This window comes from Hydractinia symbiolongicarpus, chromosome 12 (genome assembly GCF_029227915.1).
Source record: "Hydractinia symbiolongicarpus strain clone_291-10 chromosome 12, HSymV2.1, whole genome shotgun sequence".
NCBI classification, from domain to species: domain Eukaryota; kingdom Metazoa; phylum Cnidaria; class Hydrozoa; order Anthoathecata; family Hydractiniidae; genus Hydractinia; species Hydractinia symbiolongicarpus.
This window is the reverse complement of record NC_079886.1, coordinates 12113368-12127966: the sequence shown is the minus strand read 5'-3', so window position 1 is coordinate 12127966 and position 14599 is coordinate 12113368. Positions and strand designations below refer to the sequence as shown.

The window sequence follows — 14599 nt, the reverse complement described above, 5'->3', positions numbered from 1 at the left end:
TGTGTTTTTTCCTTTATATTTTTTCTCCGAACTGGACAGCTGCTAACGTGTGCTTCTTTTTTGTTTTCATACAGATTATAAAAAATATCACTTACAACAATGAGACAAATGTCTTTAAAAAGACAATATTGCAGTTCAATATTAATAATTATCAGATGATCGGGTTTAACGCTCATGTATATAAAATATATATCTGTCTACATTTAGTCGATCTAATGTAAAAATTTTCTTAAAGTAGACACAAATCATATGGAATCGTTATGTAGACACAAAAATTTCAAATTTTTTTTAAGAGGCAAAAAGGCATACAGGGCGCATACGCAGACAAAAAGAATACTCCTTATACAAAAATAAAGGTTATAGGGGGTAAGGGTTTGCGAAAAAACATGGTTTTTATATGTCCACTTTTAGTTCGAATTTTCAGAGTGTCCACCTAAGGTTGATATAGCGTTATATATATATATATATATATATATATATATATATATATATATATATATATATATATATATATATATATATATATATATATATATATATATATATATATATATATATATATATATATATATATATATATATATATATATATATATATATATATATATATATATATATATATATATATATATATATATATATATATATATATATATATATATATATATATATATATATATATATATATATATATATATATATATATATATATATATATATATATATATATATATATATATATATATATATATATATATATATATATAGCTAGCTAGTTGTTGGTGGTGGTTGGCTTTTTATGATGCTAGCTATAAAACATGTCTGGCAACAATAAAAACAAAACTGAAAATAAAACATGAAAATCCTTACAGAACCTTGCTATGATTATTTTATAAAACCATGCTCTTCTTCAAATGTTTTTTTAAAGATTTATTTTGAATGAAAGAGTAGAGAATACTCAAAAAGAACAGCCATCTTTTTCGTAAACACAATTTCCGTTTTATGCTAGAAACTTCATTTAACAGTCCGTATGCTTTGTGAATATCTAATAGCGTTTCATATGTAGCGATACCTATATATATATGCTAACATAGAGTTTTTTGGCATAAGGGTATATATATTTATATCGTTATTAGCAGCGGGTGATATATTTACACCTTATGTGCGATTTCTATGAAGTACATGTCTAATCTTTTTAGTTAAATTTTAGCGTACAGCCACGTCATAAGAAAGTGACCCGTGATTTCCGTGTCGTGGACTCACAGTTTTACTCACGCAAGGGAATTAATATATAAGATACACTTTTATAAGAACAATGCTGATAATTGCTGAAAGAGAACATGAGAACAATGAGAACAATGGCGTGACTGAAATTTTACTGCTATTTTATTTTTTAAGATGTGGAAAAAATGCTTGTCAACAAGAATCTGGTCAATTTAGAAATTTATTTTTTCAAAATCTTCATTATTTCACGAGTTAGCACAGAACATAATTTTTGCTTTGTGTTTTTTATAATGGGGTTAACTAAGATGAACTACGAGTTGTTCAACGAATCAAACACTTGAAAATATTGAAAAGTTTAAAATAGATTAAGGCGAATCGCAACATAAAAAAAAGATAAACATTCTTGTATAAAGAAAACATGTATGTTATTATTATATCCACTCTATACGCACTGGATCTAGTCACTCATGCGAATGAAGTGAAAATTTTGTATACTTCAAACTGCAAAGGAAGATTTTTTTGTGCTAAGGATTTGTAAAATTTTCAAAAAAGGCGGGATTTTTTCCAAAAAAAATTGCGGTAAAATAAACCTAAAGTTTATCGTTTTGATATTATTTTGTGCTAGAATGAGGGATTATATTATAATGAAAATCAGCCAGACTTAAAATGTTTATGCTCAAAGTACTTGCAAACCAAATGGAAGTCTGGAAACCAACATTAAAATTTTCAGACGTCTGTTTGGTTAGGCATATTTTAATGTAACAAATATTTTTTAGCTGTATGAATGTTTTTCTGCGACATAATAAAAAAAACATGCCACACAAGCCCGGCTGAATTATTCCGAATGTGCTATCAAAGTGGCGAATATCTGTTTATATGCACGTCTTCCTTAGATTCTATGAACTTCTAGAATTCCTAAGGACGATCTTATTTCCGCAGTTCAGAACTTAAAATATTTTACTATGTTCTTTACAAAAAGTGACTAAATTTTGGCTAGGTTACTAATATTTTTGCCGACTTTCTATTTTTGCCGACTTTTTTTTTACCGAAAAGGTACATTTTTTTATAAGCATAATGTTTTTAGCCACGTAAAGTCAAGAATGGATTTAACTCCTTTTCACATTTCGACCAATAAAAAAGTAACTATTATGTTCTTATATCGCTTGTTCTTAGATACAATAAGGTATTTTATTACCTATCAAGTTTAAACATCAAGTAAAAAAACAGATTTTTTAGTTATCTAATATAATATTTCTAAGAACTTCTAAAATACAATTTAAACTTTCTACAGTATAAGCGTTCATATCACTGGAACGACAGTGTGGGCACCGCTCCTCGTTTACTGCCCATTGCAAAATGCAGTTCGCACAACCAAGAATTTGCCTGCAGCAAGACGATAAATTGATTGGTGGTGTAGCCAAATCGTTGCAAATGAGACATTGGAAAGCATCATCCAAAGGGGCTTTTATTCGGTGCATTTGTAATGATCTCTTCAACGCTTCTACATCTTCACTGCGACAATCTACAGCCACCATGGACTTCATAGACGCCTTTATTTCTTCCAGTTTGATTAAGATGTCATCTAAAAATTAAAGTTAAAACATTTTAAATCCAATACGTCGCAGTATAAAAAAGCCCCAGGAGTTTTAGTCACAATATGTCACCTGGCTGTGGCGTTGCAGTTGTGTAATTAGTGTTGGAGGTACTGTGTGAGCGTACAAAGATTGTTGACACGCAGAATACTTTCGTGAATTGCATTTCCAAAACGACAAGCCTGTTGAAAGAAGATTTTTCTTTAATAAAAACAATACAATAGTTCAGAAAAATTATCAAAGAAAATTGAGAAAGTAAGACTATACCTCTTGTTGCTGGTGAATCTTCATACTTCAGAAGATTTGATTGTACTAGTACTATATTTGTATCCTTGAACATGTTCATTGCGGCACTAGTTATGCTTCTCACATTTGCGTTCTCTTCGTTGATTTGTGCATACACCATTCTCACATGATCATTCTCAGCTTAAGACAATATAATTTGCTTTACAACTGTTAGCGTTAAAAATATCACAAATAATTAGTCATAAATAATTACTTATTTTTTTGCCCTTGGGTTCCGCCAATATGAGGTTCAACGAAAACGTCTCCGGTAAAGCGTTACTTCGTTTTCTCGTTGCCGAAGTTGTCGTAGTGGAAGAAGCGTAGCTACATGTAAAAACAGAAAGCTATAAAAGGCAAAATCACCATATAAAGAAATAATCTTTTAAAAGAAGAATTACTTATCGCTTGGCAAAAATATTTTCAGAATTATTGCAGATAACTCACAATTAAAGGGTTCTTTAAAAAAAACGCTAAATTTTTTTTAGACGTTCGCCTCTTAGAACAACAAAGTGAATAATTATTTAAAGAGCTCTTGATTATTTCAACAATATTTTTAAGAATTAGAAACCCATTTAAAACTCAAAATGTTCTTAACTTGTTTTAAATTGTTATTCAATGCCTTATGTTTTTATATGGTTTGTTCTTATGTAAAAAAATGTGTACTATGTAAAAAGATGTTTTTTATTATGTCGCAGAAAAACATTCATACAGCTAAAAAATATTTGTTACATTAAAATATGCCTAACCAAACAGACGTCTGGAAATTTTAAGGTTGGTTTCCAGACTTCCATTTGGTTTGCAAGTACTTTGAGCATAAACATTTTAAGTCTGGCTGATTTTCGTTATAATATAATCCCTCATTCTAGCACAAAATAATATCAAAACGATAAACTTTAGGTTTATTTTACGCAATTTTTTTTGGAAAAAATCCCGCCTTTTTTGAAAATTTTACAAATCCTTAGCACAAAAAAATCTTCCTTTGCAGTTTGAAGTATACAAAATTTTCACTTCATTCGCATGAGTGACTAGATCCAGTGCGTATAGAGTGGATATAATAATAACATACATGTTTTCTTTATACAAGAATGTTTATCTTTTTTTAATGTTGCGATTCGCCTTAATCTATTTTAAACTTTTCAATAATTTCAAGTGTTTGATTCGTTGAACAACTCGTAGTTCATCTTAGTTAACCCCATTATAAAAAACACAAAGCAAAAATTATGTTCTGTGCTAACTCGTGAAATAATGAAGATTTTGAAAAAATAAATTTCTAAATTGACCAGATTCTTGTTGACAAGCATTTTTTCCACATCTTAAAAAATAAAATAGCAGTAAAATTTCAGTCTCGCCATTGTTCTCATTTTTTGCTTACTCTTTCAGCAATTATCAGCATTGTTCTTATAAAAATGTATAATATAGTAAATAGCTGTTCTAAAATAATTGTTTCTTACAAATTTTCTTAACACATGGGAGCAGGGCAGAGGAAGATTGAAATACAAAGAATAATTTTTCACAGTTATAATGTAATCCTTAGTTGTAATGTACGTGTTAAGTTAATAAAATACAGAAGAGCTTCTCGGAAATTGTCAATTGTTTCATTCGCTAAAGATCCAAAAAGGTCAGAAATACTATAGTGGCTTTCAAACTCTCGCATTCTTTCTGATAAAAGGCTTGGTGAATTGAAAAGTCGATCGACTCCAAACACACTATCACTGGCAATCCTCGATTCAGGGTACCACTGCATGTAAAGTAATTTAGCTCCTACTCCATTTGGTACAACTTCTGCCATCAATGGTACGATCCCATTACTTCTGGTTTTAATTACTGACGGCACGCCTCTGCCTAAAAAAATAAATTTGGGAATCAAGCAATACGAACCATACGGACAACCTTGTTTGCAGTGCTTATTACATTTTTTTTACAACAGTTTCGCTGTAAAACACTAAGGGGTCATTTGAAACCATAATTTTCTGTTAAATAAATTGATTTGGTATAAAGAGAAACAACAATAATTATTTCATTGTTTATGAAGATATATACCTGGAATAGGGTGATTATTCCACGAAGAAATAACAATCTGAAGACCATAACTCGCTACCAAGCAAGAAACAAATGATACACAAAATTTTACGCAGTCGTTTGACATATCTATGATCTCTTCATTTGCCATAAATACAAGAACTGTTTCTAAAGGATGATTTACACGACAGTTTACCTCCACCCAAAATCTTTTAATAGGGAGTTTCTAAAAGGATATAATTAAGAAACAAATATCCCGCGTATTATAATGTCATGATTAATTTTTTTTCTTTCTAACCTGCTTGGATTCTGTTTGTCGATAACATTCTATTGCTTGATTTCCACGAAGCAATGCTAAATGCTCTTGCATTCCAAGGATTAAATAAAATTCTCTACCGCAATCAACTCGCAGTTGATCAGGTATTCCGTATGTTACCAAGGTTTTTCTGAGGAAAAGAAATAACGTATTGTTGGGATATATGCTTAAAAAACTGCATTTAAATATATTCACGAAACATTTAAATGCGATAAGAAATTCTCACCTGTATATATTTTCATGTATTTTAACGTTGTTTTTAATTGCCATTGTTGTTCCTGCCGTAACATACCGGGTATGTCCATCTATAGCTACAACATGAGTTACTCCATACATTGCAACCTTTTCGTTCTGGTCAATATGTAGCTTATGACCAAAGTAATCCGCCTGATATGGCACTGGATTCAGCAACCGCTCGGTTTCCGTCCTCCTCCATTCTTGATTTGCTGGTGAGACAATTGTCAATGCTTTGACAACACGTTTTTGACTTACATTCAAATTGTGTTTTTGTCTGATGTAGCCCGTCATCATTTTTCGTCCGTACGTGGGTCCAACCTTGAAAACTTGAAAAGTATATTCATCTCTTATTTGTTTATCATATTTCAATAAACTAAGATAAGAACATTTGTATATATACCTCTCTTACTGCTGATGCTGTCAATCTGTTTATCTCTTCTTGTGACTTCCGCGAAGTCATGTTATGTTTACTGCAAAATCTCTTCACCGATCTTTCGCTTAACCCTCTTACTCCAGGGTACATGGACTTAAAAATATCGCTGATCTCTTTGTGTGTTTTTTTATCATTCAAAAGTTGCGATAAATATTCCATCGATACTTTTTCCATTGTGTATCAAAGAGTAGAGGAACGAGTGAAAAACGACACACTTGCGAATAAGGTTACGGACTTACATGCGCAACACCCTCCTTCGTGGTGGGTAGACAAGAAAAATTTGTTAGTCTGAACTTTTCTCTAGACTATTGTCTGAAAGAGTGAAAATAAGTGAATGAACTAACATGCGCGACAACCCCCCTTAGTGGTGACTAGACAAAAAAATGTAGGAAATCTCAACAGGTGACCTGCGTAACGTGTGAAATTAAAAAATAATAAAACTCCCAAAATTAAAAAACATAGTGGTCAGGAATTGAAACTTTAAATTGAAGAAATCCAAAATTCAAATTTGAAAAAATCCAATCTAAAAATTAAAAAAAAAAAAAATCCAAAATCCAAAATTAAAAAAATTAAAAATTAAAAAAAAAATGAAAATCCAAAATTCGAAATTGAAAAATTGAAAATCCAAAATTGAAAAAAATCCAAAATTCCAAAATTCGATTTCACCCGTATGGAAATTCAAAATTGGAAACACTAAGGTGAGCTAATTGTTAAATAGATAAGGATATTGACATTTTCTGTGCCAAAAACCAAGTTTTATCAACGAGAAATTGGATGGCCCTTTGGGTACACGCATTGTAAATCATGGAATTAACTCAAGTTATTGAAGTAATGACAAAATCAGAAGATACAGTTATGAAATTTTAAAATTCTCACGTGGAAAGACTTGAGAAAAAAATTGAATATCTCATAGTTGAAAGCGTAACCTTAAAGGGTGAAGTTTTAAATGTAAACAAGGAGAAGGATCGTATGAAAAAGGAAATGAAAAGTCTAACTGAAGCCATGACCTTTCATAGTCAAACTTTTGACGAAAAAGTTATGGAGATGAAGGAGGCTATGAAGAAAGTGAAAAACAGTGAAAATAACTATGCAGCAGAACGGGCTCAAAAATTTGAAGAAAAAGTGATTAATTTAGAAGACAGGAGTAGAAGGAATAATCTGAGGTTTAACGGTATCGTAGAGAGTGAAAGCGAAACATGGATTAAGTCGGAAGAAAATATTAGAAAAGTCATCAAAGAAAAATTAGGAATCGAAAAAGAGGTTGTCATTGAGAGAGCTCACCGAACTGGCAAGTCTTACAAACCGAAAGGTGAAAGTACTGGCAGAACAATAGTAGCGAAATTCCTGAATTACAAGGCAAAGACATGATTTTAACCACATTTATCGAAAAAGAACTTTGGAAAGAGAAAATTTACGTAAATGAAGACTTCTCTTTTGAAACTCTCAAATTAAGAAAAAAGCATTAGAAGAAATGAAAGAGATAAGAAAAGATGGTGGGTATGCTAAGGTCAACTATAATCGTTTAGTTAGGGAAAAATCGGACAATATGGATTTCAAAAAAATACCTCAACTGAGCATGCCATTTTGCAATTAGCTGATGATATCATAAAATGTTTTTCTAAAGGAGAAGTAACACTAGGAATTTTTATTGGTTTGTCTAAAGCTTTCGATACAGTAAATCATGAGATCTTATTACAAAAACTAGAATATTACGGAATTACAAACAAAACTCACAAACTGTTAAAAAATTACCTTAAAAATAGAAAGCAGCATGTTTCTTATGATAATGACAAACATTCAGAAGCTTTGAATAAATATTTGTGGAGTACCACAGGGTTCAATTCTTGTACCACTTTTGTTTATAATATATATCAACGATCTCTATAAAGCCTCATCAAAACTTTTTAACGTCATGTTTGCAGACGATACAAACTTATTTAAATCAGGTAAAAACGTTCAAGATCTTTTTGTAGAAATGAAACTTGAACTCCAAAAAATTTCATTATGGTTTAAAGCAAATAAGTTATTATTAAATGTTTCTAAAACTAAATACTCAATTTTTCATTCACAATATCAGAAGAAAAAAATCCTTCTACCCTTCCAAAACTTCAAATTGATAATACAGAGATTAAGAGAGTCAAAGTTGCAAAATTTTTAGGGATATATAATGATGAAAATTTAACATGGAAACATCATATTGATACAACATGTAGCAAAATTTCCAGCAGCATAGGTATCCTATATAAATCAAGAAACTTATTGCCAAAGTATCTACTTAAACAATTATACTTTTCCTTCGTCCATAGTCACTTATCACATGGTAATATAACCTGGGCAAGTACCAATAAAACTAAGCTATTAAAACTTTACAGAAAACAAAAACATGCAATCCGAGTTATTACTTTTGAAGATCGTCTAACACCTTCTAAGCCACTGTTTGAAGAATTGAAAATCCCAACCCTAATGGAAATTAATATTTATCAAAACCTTTGTTTTATGTTTAAATGTAAAATAGGCCTATCTCCTCGTATATTTCATAACTTGTATACAGAAAAGTTATCAGGAAAATACAATACAAGATCAAAACAACTCAAAGAACCAATAATAAAAACAAAGTATGAAGAATTTTGCATCAGCTATCGCGCACTACACTTATGGACCAAAATTACACCTCTAATTTTAGAAGGTACAGAAATATATTCTTTAAACGTTTTTAAGAGTAAAGTTAAAGCAAATATCAAAACCTTACACGAAATTGATTCATATTTTTAAAAATATCTTAAAAAACATAATAAGAAAAAATATCTTATTATTCTACTAAATCGAAAGATTTATTTTAGAGAATTAACCAGTTTTCTACATCGGTTCTCGGTGACAAGACTCACATGAAGTCTTCTTCGAGTTGCCCGAACTTTCTCTACACTTACGAAACTATAGAAAACGACACGCGATTTATATAGTTGATTTAGATTAGTCGGCGTTTTATTTAGTATATTGATGTTATTCACGATTATTTTTTATTGAATTTCCGCGCCCGAAGGCATAGGAAATTCTTTAAAACCGTCGTTTTTTTCTTTCGGAGCATTTTTTGAGAAAAAATCGACCCTGGGATTTCACGTTGCTCCGTCACAGATGTAAGCTTCGTACCCAAGCTCCTTAACTACTGGGAAGTCTCGTATTGACGTTTCAGGCTAAAATTGGCATTTGTTTTCGACAAAATTTGGCACATTTAACAAAAAAAGTATACTGAACATAATGGTCACATAATAATTTTGATTTTAGTCACCTAAATGTCATTTTAGACCAAAATTGGTCCAAAAATTAGAACTACTTTATTTTCAACAAAATTTGGCACAGTTAACAAATAAAGTATGCTGAACATGATGGTGACATCAAAATTTTGGTTTTTTGTCACCTTAAATGTCATTTTAGGCCAAAATTGGTCCAAAAATTAAAACTACTTCATTTTCAACAAAAATTAGCAAAGTTAACAAAAAAAGTATGCTGAACATAATAGTGACATCAAAATTTTGATTTTTGTCACCTAAATGCCATTTTAGGCCAAAATTGGTCCAAAAATTAAAACCACTTCATTTTCGGCTAAATCTGGCACAGTTAACAAATAAAGTATGCTGAAAATGATTATGGTACAAAAGTTTGATTTTTTGTCACCTAAATGTCATTTCAGACCAAAATTTATCCAAAAATTAAAGCTGCTTTATTTTCGACAAAAATTGACACAGTTAATAAAAAAAGTATGCTGAAAATGATGGTCACATCAAAATTTTGATTTTTTGTCAACTAATGCCGTTTAAGACCATCAACGTTCAATTGCAAGACTTTCAACCATGAATGATAGGCTGTATTTTTTGTTAGCAATTTCTTTTAAAGTGTGAGTTTAATGACACGTTTCGTTTTGTTTGCGTTTGTTGTAAGATATAATGTCACTGGTGTGCTTTATCTTCAGAGGTTCATGCACCAAACCCCTTCGAATGTTTGGCACAATAACACAACGAATTAGCAGGTTTTCATCAAATATTTTGGTAGCGCGCGGAGAAACTTAGAGCACCCAGGGCTTCTTGTTTTGTTTTAAACTAGATTCTTGTAAATGTAGTTAAAGTAGAAATTAAACTATCTTATCTTATTTTTCACATGATTCTCAAAGTTTTCTATTGATCCTGCAGGTGGCCGGTAGAGTAAATGCATGTGGATGTTTTTAGTTGCTTTGTTTATTATCTCTATACTTAATGACTCACAGTCGTTATTGTTAGCGCACGTGTCTGATTTTAGGTTGAATAGAATAAAATTATGAATAAACATGCACACTCCTCCGCCTTTCTTTTTGCAATTTCTAGTTTGATGAATTACTGTGTAATTGAGTTTTTCTCTATATTTATATCATTACACCACCTTTTCGGTAAAGCAAATGATTTTAAATGTGACTTTCAGGTTATGTAAAAGATGTTTAAAATTTTCAAATTTTTTTTGTATGCTTCTAATATTAAGCATAGTCACAAGAAAAAAAGATAGTCTAGCAACAAACAATAGGCCATTGTTCTATGTTTTTACGGCTGAACTATAGTGGCTCCCAAACCTCCGATCCTGCACAGAAGTTCAAAATGGCGCATTTTTTGGGTGTTGTGTGTACTTAGTTTGGTGTTTTTATTTCGACTTTGGGTGTTTTTCGTACAAGATTTTACTATGCCTGGTGAAAATTGTGCTATATATGGATGCTCTGGAGGGTTTTGTTGTATCATATTCAGACCAGGAGATGCCGTACTAAAAATAGAAAAAAATTCCTTATAAGGCAATTGATTACATAATCGGTTATATCAAGATGGTAACACGGTAACGGCGTGCTGCAAAACTGAAAATCGACATACTGAGATCATAATCAAATCATCCTATGTAGTAAACTGCTAAGACAGACATCATTGACATTGTGATTGTAAGGTAAAGGTCCCCTTCTTCTTCTCTGCCTCCTGTGTCTGTGTTTCCCTCCTACATGCGGCTGAGATCTGTGTTCTGTCGTCAAATGGGATTGTTTACCGTGGTACGATGGTTTTGTTTGGTGGTTCTGCTAAGGTAAGGAGTGTGTAAATATGTCAAAAAGGGAAAAATGATGGGTTTAGTTTACTAGACTAGACCTTTATGTGGCGCTGTAGATTAGTGGTTATAGCTCTCGTACTCTGTGCGGGAGACCGGGGTTCGATTCCTCTTGACGGCGATTCAGCATGGGCGAGTGAATGTTACCATAGCCCCCGGGTTAACCCAAGCCATGTGAGGGAAATTGGGAAGATGGCACACTGTGTGGGCCGTTGGATGTTGCCGGGAGTTGTCTAGTAGAGCGCAGGCTCTAATTGGGTCTGTGTAGCTCAAAATGAGCATTAAATACTCTAGAACTCTCCATCTACGCCATGGCCCCTCCTGGAAATAATAGACAGAGTATATCCCTCGATATTTGTGAGGCTAGCCATGTAAAATATGCACATCTATCTATCTATCTATCTATCTAGTTTCTGCCACAATTATGTAAGTTTCAGCTACAAGTGGCACCATAGTTTAATGGCACTGTCGAAAAAATATGCTTGGTCAGCGTCATTTCTAATTAGCTACAACAGTCAATTGGTCAGATAAAAAAATTTCCAAAAAATTACAAAAATACTATATTTCACAGCCATATTTGGTTATTTGTTTTAAATGTACGCCAGCTGTATTTTTAGCCTCCGTTTCAAGTTCAATTAACTTGGTTCCCATGATTTTCGCTTGTATTGCCGTATAAATGCGAAGCAGGAAAATATAGCACTGAGTAGCATAGCGCAGTCCCCTATCGAAATAACATTTAGATGTAACAACAGTAATTGGGAGGACCACTGAAATAGTAAACGCCGAATTTTGTTGTGTGTCGAAGATTGTTCGTGAATTGTTTGGTTTATTCTTTACAAATTTACCGTCTCCCGGACTCGACTTTCGCCTTTCAAAGTGAGTCGGTTGGTGATGCTAACCAATTATATTTTTAAGGATGGCCTTATAACTCTTGCACTTTATGTTGAAGACAGGGGTTCAATTCCCCTTGGAGACAATTGTGAGCATGATACTTTGTTTTCCGAGTTATACAATTATTTAATGTAACCAATGTTGGCCATGCATTCTGAGCACCAGAATAACAACGCATGACAACAAAGGTTGGTTCAACCCAGTATACCATAGCATGTGCACGTTGGAAGAGAGAATGCCTGGATTCTTTTTTTTAGGTTGAGCCTAGCTGAATAAGTGTCCCCCTGGAACAGGCTTAAAAATTTACCCAATGTTTTTTTGTTTCATACGGTAATTACAATAATTAATTACAGAGTAATTTACAGAGTAACTAATATTTGTATGACTTTATATCCATGGATGAAGCATTGTTTGCATATATACCTTAACAACTGGAGTAACATCAAATACAGCTGCATTGGTTGGAATATTATATTTTGTTTGTGAAAGTGTCAATAGATTGGCTAGGAACTTTAATAGGGAAGGTAAAGCACTTTGTTCATCAAAAGAATAAAAAATTTGGATGAAATTAAATTAAGCTAAAATTAAGAAAGTGATTTGTGAAAGTTTGACCACAAAAATAATATTCTTTGTTTAATTTGCAATGGTAATATATTGTGTATAACTGGTATGTTATGTGATTGTAATTATAATATTGTAGATAATGTATGTTGAAGATTGTATTTACAGTCTGGGAATAAAAAAATGTTGAAAAAAACTTCATAAAAGAGTGCATGCTATTATTGCACGATCCTTCTGTAAAGTGACCCTTTTCATTTAGTGCAGTGATGTGTGTATAGGAATCATGTTATGTAGTGCAAATTTAGCTGCTTATTTTTGATAAGATTATTAGGCTTTGAAAAAGTGTAGTTTAAGTCTTTTTTTTAAAAAAAATTAACATATTTAGATAAACCTTACACAAACGTACTTGATTCTACATACATCACTTGTGTAATATTGTGTAATTATTGCTTATTCTTATTAGCGTTTATTTTGACAGACAAAGCAACAACCTACAGCTTTTAATAATTAAATGTGTGATAGTTTATATTCATTCATTTATATATTTTGTATGTTAAAAAATAATTATTTGAGGAAACTTCTCAAATATTTGTGAAACATTCACAGAAATATTAAAAAAATGTACAGATAGTTCATAATTTCATAATAATTTTTTTAGAGAAATGTTATGATGTCAACAGGAAAATACTGGGTTGATCTACCAATGGTTTTTAATAAATTTGAATTTTAGAAAAAAGAATATAAAAGTATTGCTGTGTAAGTTGCACGTGCTATCACTATCAGGTAAAAAAGAACACAGAACACCATTATTTGGCGATATTAAGTTTTGAGCATATAAGCATATTTCATTGCCTTGTTGTGCTTTTTTTTGTTTATAGAAAATTTGACAGACAATATTGTCGACAAAAGCGATAGTGAGAGAATTAGAGAAAGGAGAATCTTTACTACAAGGGAAGGTTAGTTCTAACATTTGTACTTTTTTTAGAGAAATGCTTAAATGTTCTTCATTATCAATGTCAAGAAACTCTTTTTCCCAATACTCGTCCGCAAACTTTGGAAGATTTGTTCCATATTTGTTTATCTTTTTATTTTTAGTAAAAAGATTTGAAGTTGAGATGACCTAAATCCACATCAAGCATGATGATTCGATGGTGGTTCTGTTAAATTTAAAATTATTGCTTTTGCAATCTTACGTTAAAGTCCAATATTCAAGAATTAACAATTAGGGCCTACAAAATATTTTTCTGTTCGATTTCCTTTTAAATATTTAATATTTTGTGTGGTATTATTTGTGAAGGTAAAACGTTAGTTATATGTAAAAGTTTTGCATATCGAAGAAAGCTTTCAAATGGAAACAAATCCATACATCAGCTTGTTTTTCTTAATCCTATAAAAAGCTTAGGAATGAATTTCCTGTATCCAATTTCCACTCTACACACTAAATTCAGAAAAAAAAACTTTTTGGAGATAATTTACCCGTATTAAGAAGCAATCCATACATATAAAATTCAGTTGTTTTAGTAAATTTGGTCCTTGAAAAATGAATTTTGGTAGATAATTTACCCGTATTAAGAAGCAATCCATACACATCAAATTCAGTTGTTTTAGTAAATGAAATTCAGTTGTTTTAGTAAATTTGGTCCTTAAAAAAAGAAATTTACCCGTATTAAGAAGCAATCCATACACATCTAATTCAGTTGTTTTAGTAAATGAAATTCAGTTGTTTTAGTAAATTTGGTCCTTGAAAAAAGAATTTTGGTAGATAATCTTCCCGTATTAAGAAGCAATCCATACACATCAAATTCAGTTGTTTTAGTAAATTTGGTGTTTGAAAAAAAACATTTAGGGAGATAATTTACCCGAATTAAGAAGCAATCCATACATAAGAAATAAAGTTGTTTCAGTAAAGTCGTCCTTTGAAAATAAACATTTAGG

At 31.3% G+C, this 14599-nt stretch overlaps 1 protein-coding gene and 1 long non-coding RNA gene across 4 annotated transcripts; one reads left to right on the top strand and one right to left on the bottom strand.

Annotated features, from left to right (window-relative positions):
* Positions 1 to 4053: 4053 nt before the first annotated feature.
* Positions 4054 to 8160, bottom strand: LOC130622575 (uncharacterized). Its single transcript, XM_057438042.1, has 4 exons — positions 5663 to 8160; positions 5419 to 5566; positions 5142 to 5346; positions 4054 to 4943 (listed from the first exon to the last, which is right to left on the bottom strand). Exons 1-4 carry the CDS (start codon positions 5965 to 5967, stop codon positions 4618 to 4620), a joined length of 984 nt encoding a protein of 327 aa, XP_057294025.1. The 5' UTR covers positions 5968 to 8160; the 3' UTR covers positions 4054 to 4617.
* A 2434-nt stretch (positions 8161 to 10594) lies between these two features.
* On the top strand, positions 10595 to 14029 carry LOC130622574 (uncharacterized). Of its 3 annotated transcripts, none has more exons than XR_008981092.1 (5): positions 10595 to 11059; positions 12128 to 12627; positions 13323 to 13447; positions 13543 to 13620; positions 13760 to 14029. It is a non-coding gene; the product is annotated as an uncharacterized LOC130622574 (long non-coding RNA). The 3 variants fall into 3 exon arrangements; XR_008981091.1 differs by having other exon boundaries at positions 10595 to 11191; XR_008981090.1 differs by having other exon boundaries at positions 10895 to 12627.
* The last annotated feature ends 570 nt before the right edge of the window (positions 14030 to 14599 follow it).

Coding starts and splice junctions, on each gene's coding strand:
- LOC130622575 (XM_057438042.1), bottom strand. CDS start 5,967: ATGATGACGGGCTACATCAGACAAAAACACAATTTGAATGTAAGTCAA. Junction 5,567..5,662: donor ATACATGAAAATATATACAG/GTGAGAATTTCT, acceptor TCTTTTCCTCAG/AAAAACCTTGGTAACATACG. Junction 4,944..5,141: donor GAATAATCACCCTATTCCAG/GTATATATCTTC, acceptor TTATTTTTTTAG/GCAGAGGCGTGCCGTCAGTA.